The following is a 13,128-nucleotide window of genomic DNA, read 5'->3' on the forward strand; positions in this document are numbered from 1 at the left end:
CCCCTTAAATATCACCAATACGCCTTTAACCTCTTAACCCCCGGAGCTTTTATTGGTTTTGTGTTTTAATTTTTCACTCCCCTCCTTCCCAGAGCCATAACTTTTTATTTTTCCGTGAATATGGCCACGTGAGGGCTTATTTTTCGCGGGACGAGTTGTACTTTTGAATGACACCATTGGTTTTACCATGTCGGGTTATAGAAAACGGGGAAAAAATTCCAAGTGCGGTGAAATTGCAAAAAAGGTGCAATCCCTCACTTGTTTTTTGTTTGGCTTTTTTGCTAGGTTCAGTAAATGCTAAAACTGACCTGCCATTATGATTCTCCTGGGCATTGCGAGTTCATAGACACCAGACTTGTCTAAGTTCTTTTTTATCTAAGTGGTGAAATAAAAAACTTTGGTTAAAAAAAAAATTGCGCAATTTTCCGTTACCCGTAACGCCTCCATTTTTCGTGATCTAGGGTTGGGCGAGGGCTTATTTTTTCGTGCCGAGCTGTCGTTTTTATTCATACCATTTTGGTACAGATACGTTCTTTTGATCAGTAGACCAAAAAGGGAAAAAATATAATGGCACTAAGAAACAGTCTACTTACGGGTGGAGTAGGTGGGCTCTGAGTCAGCGATACGTTGCTGGGTGAAATCACGGTGATGCAGGTGCTTGCTTGGAAAAACACGTGTAAGGCTACGTTCACATTTGCGGTGTTGGGCGCAGCGTCGTCGACGCATACTGACTCATGCGTAAATCCGCCCCTATCTATAACATGGGGGGCGCATGGACATGCGCCGGTATGTGTTGTACTGCGTTTTACGACACATGCGTCATATAGATGCACAAGACAGGGCGCAGGGGACGCTACTTGTAATGTTTTCCCTGCACCGAAAGTCCCGATCTGTAGGATCTTATGACAACGCATGCGTCGCAAAACGCTGCGTTGTGTACATGCGTTGTTGGTTGCGTCGCATCTCCGACGCTGCGCCCAACAACGCAAATGTGAACGTAGCCTAACAATCCAAAATAGAGAAAAAAGCAGCAACACTGCGTTTACCATGTCATAAAAACCTATGTCCTTTATTTAAGAAAGCTTTTCTTGGACAAAGTTTTTGAGGGCAGGACGAATGCAGATATGCAGGTAAAAGAACAGGACTATGGCCGTTTCGTGTTTAACATGCTTCCACGGGTCCAGCAATGTTGCGGCGACCAAAAAAACATAATTCTGGTGTTTTTACTTTTTTTCTCACTACGCCGGTTAGCGATCAGGTTAATCCTTTTTTTATTGATCGATCGGGAGATTCTGAACGCGGCGATACCAAATATGTGTAGGTTTGATTTTTATTTTATCTTATTTTGAATGGGGCGAAAGGGGGGTGATTTAAACTTTCATATTTTTTTTATTATTTTCATATTTTTAAAAACTATTTTTAAAATTTTGGCATGCTTCAATAGCCTCCATGGGAGGCTAGAAGATGCCATACCTCAATCGCCTCTGCTACATAGAGGAGATGCCCAGATTGCCTCTATGTAGAATTATAGCATTGCTATGAGTGCCGACCACAGGGTGGCACTCATAGCAATCAGGCATCAACAAGCATAGAGGTCTCAAGGACCTCTGGTTGTCATGCCGACGCACTGATGACCCCCGATCATGTGACGAGGGTCACCGGTGTGCTCATTTCCAGCCAGATGCGCTTGTTAAATGCCACTGTCAGAGTTTGACAGCGGCATTTAACTAGTTTTTCTAATCATGTATTTTTTTATTAAAGCATATGACACGCCAATAACACAGTCCGATACAATTTCCAGACAAATACCATACATTAGATACATGACCTGATAATACATTTTCATTTTACTAAACACCCTTACCCCCTAACCAACCCCCCTCTCCCTCCCCCCAATCTCTTGCCCAATATCCAATACAACCATCTGACAACATCACCTCTTGAGAAAAGATAACAAGCTTTACAAAAACACACCTGTACATGTAGGAGTCCCCCAGAATCAACTAAATGACACCCATTCTACTTTGCAGTAACTCGGCAGACGCCACACCTGGGTAATCCATCCATCCACCCCACACATTTTCAAATTTTGTATTCTGACCTCTCTTACTGTATATGTTTCTTTCCATAAGGACAATAAAATTTATCTTGTTGAGAAATTCCTTTTTCCCTGGCGGTTTTTCATCCAACCAATGCATTGCGATAAGCTTTCTAGCAGCATACAATAATCTTGCGATAGTCAGCCTTCCCCATTCATCCGTAGCAATATCATCCATACAGCCCAAAAGGCAAGTCATCGGGTTACGCACCACATCTACTCCTGTTACCTCCTGGATTAAGTTAAGCACCTTCACCCAAAAGGGTTGGAGGCGAGCACACGACCACATCATATGTAGCAGATCAGCGCCTTCCTCACCACACCTGGGACACTTTGAGTCACCTCTCAGTCCTGCCTTCCTCATCCATGCCGGGGTCCTGTACACCCTATACACCAGGTATAACTGTGACACCCTCTTATCCTCACTCAGGGAAGCCCTGGGGATATACTGAAGTATGGACTCCCACTGGGACTCCGACAAGGGGCCCACATCCGCCACCCATTTCTCCTTAATCCTTAACGGATGCTTCAATAAAAAGGTGTCCATCAGACCCTTGTATATCAAGGTAATGAACCCCCTCGTAATCCGGAAAGAGCCCCAAATTTAGAAATACTGTTCATAGCGGCCCCCAGAGACTCCTGTGCACCTTCCAAGAACAATAACACGTTGTCAGCGTAAGGGCTATTTTTTCTTCATAGTTTCCATACCGAAACCCCTTTACATCCCTGTCCCTCCGTATTGCCGCCGCCAAGGGCTCTATAGCAATTGCACACAGCAGAGGAGACAAGAAGCACCCCTGCCGCGTTCCCCTATATAAAGGGAAATCCCCCGACAAGACTCCATTTACCCGTATCCTGGCTCTTGGAGACGCATACATCAGCTGCACCAACGTATGAACCTCCCAACAAAACCCATAGCCTTCATAACCGCCCACAAATACCGCCACTCCACACAATCAAACGCCTTAGCGGCGTCTAAAGACACCACAACCCTCCGACCCATATTATCCGCCTTTACCTGCATATTGAGAAACAGTCGTCGAAGATTACACGCTGTAGAACTATTGGGCATAAATCCGGACTGGTCCCGATGTATTAATGTCGTTATCACCTTGTTAAAACGGTTAGCCAACATCTTGGCCAAGATTTTGATATCTATCGTTAATAATGAGATTGGGCGATAAGAAGCTGGATCCCTCGGATCCTTACCCTGTTTTGGCAGTACAACAATTATTGCCTCCCGCATGGACCTCGGCAGCTCCCCTTCCACCAGACCAGCAGCATACACCTCCAATAAGGCAGGAAGCAGTATCTCTTTATGTTTTTTACTAGATGGCAGCCCGATTCTAAAGAATCGGGAGTCTAGAATCCATATATACTTTATTTATTCAAATGTAAGAATAATACAATTAATAAATAATAGTAAGAAAGAACAAAAAATGGCTGCACTCACCAGCTCTTGACAATTCTTGTTATTTAAGGTACAGTTACACAGGATCCATGAACATGCTTATGAGGGGAGTGATGAAAGACATCAGACAACAACTTTGCGTGTTGTGGCAAATGCCACAACAACGGTTCTTTGCTTTGGTGGGCGGGGACCCTCGGCCTCCGATTTGGTGGGCGGGGCCCCTCGGCCTCCGATTTGGTGGGCGGGGCCCCTCGGCCTCCGATTTGGTGGGCGGGGCCCCTCGGCCTCCGATTTGGTGGGCGGGGCCCCTCGGCCTCCGATTTGGTGGGCGGGGCCCCTCGGCCTCCGATTTGGTGGGCGGGGCCCCTCGGCCTCCGATTTGGTGGGCGGGGCCCCTCGGCCTCCGATTTGGTGGGCGGGGCCCCTCGGCCTCCGATTTGGTGGGCGGGGCCCCTCGGCCTCCGATTTGGTGGGCGGGGCCCCTCGGCCTCCGATTTGGTGTGTGCTCTGCCTGGGGCCACTGTGCTCTGCCTGGGGCCCCATATGCTGCCTGGGGCCCCTGTGCTCTGCCTGGGGCCCCTGTGCTCTGCCTGGGGCCCCTGTGCTCTGCCTGGGGCCACTGTGCTCTGCCTGGGGCCACTGTGCTCTGCCTGGGGCCCCTGTGTTCTGCCTGGGGCCACTGTGCTCTGCCTGGGGCCACTGTGCTCTGCCTGGGGCCCCATATGCTGCCTGGGGCCCCTGTGCTCTGCCTGGGGCCCCTGTGCTCTGCCTGGGGCCCCTGTGCTCTGCCTGGGGCCCCATATGCTGCCTGGGGCCCCTGTGCTCTGCCTGGGGCCCCTGTGCTCTGCCTGGGGCCACTGTGCTCTGCCTGGGGCCACTGTGCTCTGCCTGGGGCCACTGTGCTCTGCCTGGGGCCACTGTGCTCTGCCTGGGGCCACTGTGCTCTGCCTGGGGCCCCATATGCTGCCTGGGGCCCCTGTGCTCTGCCTGGGGCCACTGTGCTCTGCCTGGGGCCCCATAGGCTGCCTGGGGCCCCTGTGCTCTGCCTGGGACCACTGTGCTCTGCCTGGGGCCCCATATGCTGCCTGGGGCCCCTGTGCTCTGCCTGGGGCCACTGTGCTCTGCCTGGGGCCCCATATGCTGCCTGGGGCCCCTGTGCTCTGCCTGGGTGTAGGACACTGGTGACGTCACTTATCTCCGGACATTAGCTCCGGACATTAGCTCCGGACATTAGCTCCGGACATTAGCTCCGGACAAAGCCACGGAAGTTGGCACAAATTGCAGGAAGTAGTATTCTAGGCAATTATATATTAGATACACCTCCCCAGGATCCCATCTACCCCCGGGGCTTTATCATTGGGCATAGAGACCAATGCGGAGTCAAGCTCCTCGAGAAGTCACCGATCGGCCACTGAGAGTCTGGGAAGCTGTACCTCTGTCAAGAAACCATCCACCTCCATCATCGTTGGCTGTACCCGTGATTTATAAAGATCTGAGTAATACTCCATCATCACCTCCAAAATTGCTTTGCAACCAGTGTGCTCCTTCCCATCCCTTCCCTTCAAAGCGACTATATGTGTGGAATCTCTCTGCGCCGTCACTATTCTGGAAAGGAGATGGCCCGCCCTGTCTCCCTCTTCAAAGTATTTAGCAGTTTGAAAGATTCTTCTACGTTCCGCTGTTTTCATTGCCATCTGACATACTCTATTCTGCGCCACCTTTAACCTTCCCTGTGCCTCTGGGGATTAAACGTTAATTAATGCCTCCTCCAACTCTTTTATCAACATCTGATCCTTCCTGTCTGTTTCTGCCTTGACTCGGGATATCCCCTTAATACAGAGCCCTCTGAAATAGGCCTTCATGGCCTCCCATACCGTCAATACCTAAGCCGACCCAGCATTCATTTTAAAATATTCCTTAATTTCCCCCCTATGTGTCCATCTAAATCAATAAGGTGTAGCCAGAACGGATTCAGCCTCCACATGCACCCCCTAGCAGGCAAGGATCCCACACCCTCAAGTATCATACTCATGGGGGAATGATCAGATATTGTTCTAGCCATATACGCTGCCTCCCCAACAAGGCTCAACATCTGATCTATTCTTGACAAAAGCGAAAGAGGACGAAAAACAGGAATACGTGTACACCCCAGGATGAGAAATCCTCCATAAATCATGCAGAGCAGTTTCCCTCAGGACAGCACCATAGGCACGGGCAGATCGCGATTCCACCCGTGCCTATTGTGGGCACATGTCAGCTGTTCAAAACAGGTGACATGTTCCGGCTTTGATGCGGGCTCACCGCCGGAGCCCACATCATAGCGAGGGTTCTGATATCGGACGTACTATTCCGTCCAATGGCAGTAAGGCGTTAATAAACTACCTGACAGCAGTTTTGTATATGTTGAGGGGTGCCGTTTTTAAAAGGGTATAACTTTTGGGAATATATATAGATAGATAGAACGTAATCCTGCAATGTAATCCTGCAAGGACAGGGTCCTCTTCCCTCTGTACCAGTCTGTCATTGTTAGTTTGTTTACTGTAAGTGATATTTGTATTTTGATGTAACCCCTTCTCATGTACAGCACCATGGAATTAATGGTGCTATATAAATTAATAATATATATCTATATATATAATAGTCTAAGGTCCACTTCCGTCTGTTTGTGTGTCTGTCTGTCACGGAAATCCCGCGTTGCTGATTTGTCGCAGCCGGCTGGGTGCGACCAATCAGCGACAGGCATAGTCCGGCCGCGAATTGGCCCCTCCCTACTCCCCTCCAGTCAGTGCCCCCTCCATACTCCCCTCCAGTCAGCACCCAAATAGCGTTTTAGCAGTCCGTTAAATGGACTGCGTTACACTGCGGCATAACGCGGTGTAACGCAGTCCGTTAACGCTGCCATTAACCCTGTAAGTGTCACCAACTTTTTACTATTGATGCTGCTTATGCAGCATCAATAGTAAAAACATATAATGTTAAAAATAAAAAAGTCATTATATTCTCACCTTCCGGCGTCCGAGGCAGCCTTTTCCGCTCCTCGCGACACTCCGTCCCAAGAATGCATTGCGGCAATGACCCCAGATGACGTAGTGGTCTCGCAAGACCGCTACATCATCACGGGTTATTGCCGCAAGGCATTACTGGGAACAGAGCATCGCGAGGAGAATCGCTAAAGGCCTGGGCTGGATCCGGAGGCCGCCGGAAGGTGAGTATATAACTATTTTTATTTTAATTCTTTTTTTTTTTTTTTAACAAGGATATGGTGCCCACATTGCTATATACTACGTGGGCTGTGTTATATACTGCGTCGCTGTGCTATACACTGCGTGGGCTGTGCTATACACTACGTGGCTGTGCTATATACTATGTGGGCTGGGTTACATGCTATGTGCGCTGTGAGACTCTTTCGCCCGGGGCCCTCAAAAACCTGGAGCTGGCCCTGGCCGCGAATTGGCGAGGGATTTGAACCATGTTTCGCTAATTGGTCGGCCGAATCCTTGAAAACTGAATAGGTTGCTAAAAAATATTTGTTCTAAATTTCCTTGACAAAATGAAATATTACTGCTACAATTTTAAACCCACTAACATTCTCACAAAATAAAAACATTTTACAGATTGTAATGACGTAAAGCAGATATGAGGGAAATGTTATTAATCATTTTGTGTGGTATGACTAACTGGATTAAAGACAATCATTCAAAGTTTGAAAATTGCTGATTTTTAGAAATTTGTAAAATTTCTGATGCGTTTATTAATAAAACTGACACAAAACATATTGACCTAAATTTCCCATTATCATAAAATATTATATATTGTGTCACAAAAAAAAAAAAAAAACTCTCAAAATCACTGGGATACGTGGAAAAATTCCAGAGTTATTGCCACATAAAGTGACATGTCAGATTTGAAAAATGTGGCCAGGTCACTAACTGGTTAAACTAGAGAGATTGACATTTAACAGTTTAAAAGCCGCAGGTGGAGCTCCACTCCTCTCGCGGTTGCTAGAGGCAGACGATGGCTGAATAACACAGCCATCATCTACCAGAAAAGATGCTAATCTCGCATGAAAGCAGGAGACCCAATACATGACGTATCATCAGTTGGTAAGGATTTAAAGAAGACCAAGAGTGGTCAGTTGTTGCTCTTATTTTATTCCCACTGTTCCTGAGTTTGTAGCTTTTTGTTGCTTTAAAATCTGCCAGTCTGTTGAAGAGATATGAGCCTTTTAATTTAGTGCTAATTTTGATGGCCTTAATAAAGGGGATCTTTTGGACATGGTAACCTGTAATCATGGTATGCAGGAATAACAAATAGCAAAAATCTGGACATTTTTGAACATTGTGACATGAGCACTTTAAATGGTGGTTCTCAACATTATTCTTCTGTAACGCATCACTCTCCAGCCTCCAGGTTTTCTGCCTGATGGGACAGTATTCTCCTGATGGAGCGGCCCTGAATTGTGCACTCTCTGATGATGCAAGAAGAGGCAGATTTACTGCTGTAGAATCGCACAAGCCCAGAGACAATGAAGGTGGCTGCTATGGAAGTTATATAGCAACTAGCTGTACTACCCGGCTTCGCCCGGGTTAATGACTGCTGTTAGCAAAATAGAATGTGTTAACAAAAATTTATTCTGCACGCAAAAACCACAAAACAAATAGATAGAAATGTAATTATTAAAAGGCAAAAACTAAGCTAATAGAAGCATTTCTTAACATATATTAGCTTTGTTATACTGAGAATGTCTTTGTTGCCTATATTAACCAATCAGAGCTCAGGTTAATTAACTGTAGCAAAATAGAAGCTGAGCTGTGATTGGTTGCTATTGGCAGCCTGATAAATCCCCAGCCAACAGGAAGCCCTCCCCCCTGGCAGTATATATTAGCTCACACATACACATAATAGACAGGTCATGTGACTGACAGCTGCCGTATTTCCTATATGGTACATTTGTTGCTCTTGTAGTTTGTCTGCTTATTAATCAGATTTTTATTTTTGAAGGATAATACCAGACTTCTGTGTGTTTTAGGGCGAGTTTCATGTGTCAAGTTGTGTGTGTTGAGTTGCGTGTGGCGACATGCATGTAGCGACTTTTGTGAGACGAGTTTTGTGTGGCGACATGCGTGTAGCAACTTTTTGTGTGTCGAGTTGCATGTGACAGGTTAGTGTAGCAAGTTGTGTGCAGCAAGATTTGTGCATGGCGAGTTTTGCGCGTGGCGAGTTTTATGTGTGGTGCGTTTTGAGTATGTGCAAGTTTTGTGTGAGGCAACTTTTGCATGTGGTGCAACTTTTGTACATGTGGCAATTTTTCTGTGTGTGCAAGTTTTGCATGAGGTGAGTTTTCCATGAGGTGAGTTTTGCACGTGTGGTGAGTTTTGTGTGAGCCTAATTTTGCATATGGCGAGTTTTGCATGTAGCGAGTTTTGCGCGTGGCGAGTTTTGAGTGGTGACTTTTGTGTTTCGACTTTTATGTGGCGAGGTTGGTGTGTGTGTGGTGAAATGTGTGCTGAGGGTGGTATATGTGTTCAAGCACGTGGTAGTGTGTGGCGCATTTTGTGTGTGTGTTCATATCCCCGTGTGTGGTGAGTATCCCATGTCGGGGCCCCACCTTAGCAACTGTACGGTATATAATCTTTGGCGCCATCGCTCTCATTCTTTAAGTCCCCATTGTTCACATCTGACAGCTGTCAATTTTCCTCCAACACTTTTCCCTTCACTTTTTCCCCATTATGTAGATAGGGGCAAAATTGTTTGGTGAATTGGAACGCGCGGGGTTAAAATTTCACCTCACAACATAGCCTATGACGCTCTCGGGGTCCAGACGTGTGACTGTGCAAAATTTTGTGGCTGTAGCTGCGACGGTGCAGATGCCAATCCCGGACATACACACATACATACATACACACATTTAGCTTTATATATTAGATATACCTGTATGTAATCTCCTGTATATAGTATATACCTGTGTGTCATCTCACCTATATATAGTATATATCTGTGTGTCATCTCCTCCTGTATATAGTATATACCTGTATGTCATCTCCTCCTATACATAGCATATACCTGTATGTCATCTCCTCCTGTATATACTATATACCTGTAGGTAATCTGCTCCTGTATATAGTATATACCTGTGTGTCATCTCCTCCTGTATGTAGTATGTACCTGTATGTCATCTCCTCCTCTATATAGTATATACCTGTGTGTCATCTCTCCTGTATATAGTATATATCTGTGTCATCTCCTCCTGTATATAGTATATACCTGTGTGTCATCTCCCCTGTAAATAGTATATACCTGTATGTCATCTCCTCCTGTATATAGTATATACCTGTATGTCATCTCCTCCTGTATATAGTATATATCTGTATGTCATCTCCTCCTGTTTTAGACCTCGTTCACACGTTATTTGGTCAGTATTTTTACCTCAGTATTTGTAAGCTAAATTGGCAGCCTGATAAATCCCCAGCCTACAGGAAGCCCACCCCCTGGCAGTATATATTAGCTCACACATACACATAATAGACTGGTCATGTGACTGACAGCTGCCGGATTCCTATATGGTACATTTGTTGCTCTTGTAGTTTGTCTGCTTATTAATCAGATTTTTATTTTTGAAGGATAATACCAGACTTGTGTGTGTTTTAGGGCGAGTTTCGTGTGTCAAGTTGTGTGTGTTGAGTTGCGTGTGGCGACATGCATGTAGCGACTTTTGTGAGATGAGTTTTGTGTGGCGACATGCGTGTAGCAACTTTTTGTGTGTCGAGTTGCATGTGACAGGTTAGTGTAGCAAGTTGTGTGCAGCAAGTTTTGCGCATGGCGAGTTTTGCACGTGGCGAGTTTTATGTGTGGTGCCTTTTGAGTATGTGCAAGTTTTGTGTGAGGCAACTTTTGCATGTGTTGCAACTTTTGTGCATGTGGCAATTTTTCCGCGTGTGCAAGTTTTGCGTGTGGCGAGTTTTCCATGTGGCGAGTTTTGCACGTGTGGCGAGTTTTGCATGTGGAGAGTTTTGCGCGTGGCGAGTTTTGAGCGGCGACTTGTGTTTCGACTTTTATGTGGCGAGGTTGGTGTATGTGTGGTGAAATGTGCGCTGAGGGTGGTATATGTGTTCGAGCACGTGGTAGTGTGTGTGTTCATATCCCCGTGGTGGTGTGGTGATTATCCCATGTTGGGGCCCCACCTTAGCAACTGTACAGTATATACTCTTTGGCGCCATCGCTGTCATTCTTTAAGTCCCCCTTGTTCACATCTGGCAGCTGTTAATTTGCCTCCAACACTTTTCCTTTCATTTTTTCCCCATTATGTAGATAGGGGCAAAATTGTTTGGTGAATTGGAAAGCGCGGGGTTAAAATTTCACCTCACAACATAGCTTTGACGCTCTCGGGGTCCAGACATGTGACTGTGCAAAATTTTGTGCCTGTAGCTGCGACGCCTCCAACACTTTTCCTTTCACTTTTTCCCCATTATGTAGATAGGGGCAAAATTGTTTGGTGAATTGGAAAGCGCGGGGTTAAAATTTCACCTCACAACATAGCCTATGACGCTCTCGGGGTCCAGACGTGTGACTGTGCAAAATTTTGTGGCTGTAGCTGCGACGGTTCAGATGCCAATCCCGGACATACACACATACATACATACACACATACACACATTCAGCTTTATATATTAGATTTGCTTGTAAGCACAGTGCTCCTTGCCTTGAGGCCAGCCATCGATGATAAACTGTAGAAGTGGCCAGTACCTTAAACAATTACAACTTAAAACTAGAGAACAACTTTTTAAATACCTTGATTAACACAAGATAACTGATTTTACGTTCCCTTTAAAGATGTCTGACTTTTTGGGTCATGCTTTATCTGAAAAAAGTACGAATTAAAACAGCTTAAAGTGGGTGTCTTAAATTCAAAGACTTCAGCACTCTGCATAATAAATCTGGCAGGTAGAATAAGCTCTTTATTACTAATCTCAGCTCAGGAGTAAGGAGATTACACAGAGTGTTTGCATATATACAATTCTTAGGTCTGTAGGGAAATCTGGCACATTCAGCTACCAATACGCTGTTTTCTGACCTGGGCTAACTGGTAATACCGGGCTAACGTGACTGTATAGTAATAGTTGCTGTAATAAGGTAAAAAATATGTTTGGGCCAAAGCTTCGTGAAAGACAATGTTGCCAGAGTGCGACATCCTCAAAATCAAAATCTGGTATTGGTATGGAATAAAAAGCATAGGACCTGGCCAGCACTGCAATAATCTACCTAGGTAGAGTACATACATTCTTGACACTTACCCTCCTTCACTTTCTGCTTCCTCTGAACTAGGATATTCACCCGACGGTTTTGTGATCTCACTTTTCTTCCTTTTTAGACTTCTGTGCTGAGGACTGACTTTCCTCCCATCATTCTTGCCTCTTAGCTCATCCTTAATCTGTTCTTCTAATTTAGGAATGGTTTCCTTCAGAAATTTCACCTCCTCCCTGAGTTCCTCGACACTTTTCAGCAGGCTTCCCAGTTTCTCCAAGATTTGCAGCTGACGACCTTGAAGGACCACTACAGCTCCTTGGTTGTCCTGATTCTGGTTAGTAGCAGATGACCAGTTCTCGGGCAAGCCAAGGAAATAGCCATGTTTCCCATATCTTCTCCAACAGAACAAGGCAATGCCAACGCCTGCAGCTCCTGTAAGGATGCCCAAAAGCAAGCTTCTTTGCTCTGATTGAATCATATTACTCACGTTAGCACAGCAAGAGCTAAACTAACAATGCTGAGATTTTTAGCAAAGAGTTACAAAGTTCAATACGTAGAAGGCTACATTCTTCCTTTGCTAGATTTATTACATAAATTTCTATGATAACGTTCTCCTAGTGAAGGCTGCCATCAAGAACGCAGTGGTCGCAGAATGACCACAAGTCCCAGTTCTATTAAACACATCTCACTTTTCAAAGGTCCAAAGTCATCGCTGAACGTCAGTGATTTCTGTAAGCCTGCCAAACAGAAAAGTTGTTAAGTAACTAACTAACATAAGCATATTGAGCAGACACAGAAGCTTACAAAATATGCATGAAATATGAAGAAAAAAAAATATGTTATGTGGTTAGTTATTCTTTCTTACTAGCACCTACAGATGCTCCAATTAAATAAATGCAGTTTCAAAGTTCCTAAATCATTTCTGAGTGCTGCAAAAACCTCCAGAGACCTACAGTGACACAAATCAGCCTAATGTAAGGCATAACTTTTGTAATTTGTGTCTATTTAATTAATCACTTAGTGTATAGAACTTTCCTGCAGGTTAAATGCCATGCACTGACTGACAGGTCATCTATCTGGACGCAAAGTGTTATTTTTAAGAATCCAGGTAGATTTCCTAAGCTAAATGCGTTAAGAATTCTGGCAAAATTTGTGCCACAACACACTAATTTTGCCTTGCGCTACAAGTTTTATGCCCTTTTTGTGCCTTGCTAGACAAGGAATAAGGCCTAACTTTTCTGGAAAGGGACGTGGCTTACAGCCTGTTTTCATCTTCCTGACCAAGCCAATTTTTTCAATTCTGACCAGTGTCACTTTACGTGGTAATAAATCTGGCATGCTTCAACATAGCCCAGTGATTTTGAGAATGTTTTTT

At 45.3% G+C, this 13,128-nt stretch overlaps 1 protein-coding gene across 1 annotated transcript in view; it reads right to left on the reverse strand.

The window, feature by feature from the left end:
- LOC143804635 (regulator of microtubule dynamics protein 2-like) overlaps positions 1-13,128 on the reverse strand; it is a 161,323-nt gene that overhangs the window by 129,876 nt on the left and 18,319 nt on the right. The window contains exon 2 of the mRNA XM_077282913.1: positions 11,801-12,490. Within this exon, the coding sequence (XP_077139028.1) occupies positions 11,801-12,231 (431 nt within the window). The 5' untranslated portion in view covers positions 12,232-12,490. The remainder of the gene's footprint in view (positions 1-11,800; positions 12,491-13,128) is intronic.

The sequence above is a fragment of the Ranitomeya variabilis genome, chromosome 2 (genome assembly GCF_051348905.1).
Source record: "Ranitomeya variabilis isolate aRanVar5 chromosome 2, aRanVar5.hap1, whole genome shotgun sequence".
Classification (NCBI taxonomy): domain Eukaryota; kingdom Metazoa; phylum Chordata; class Amphibia; order Anura; family Dendrobatidae; genus Ranitomeya; species Ranitomeya variabilis.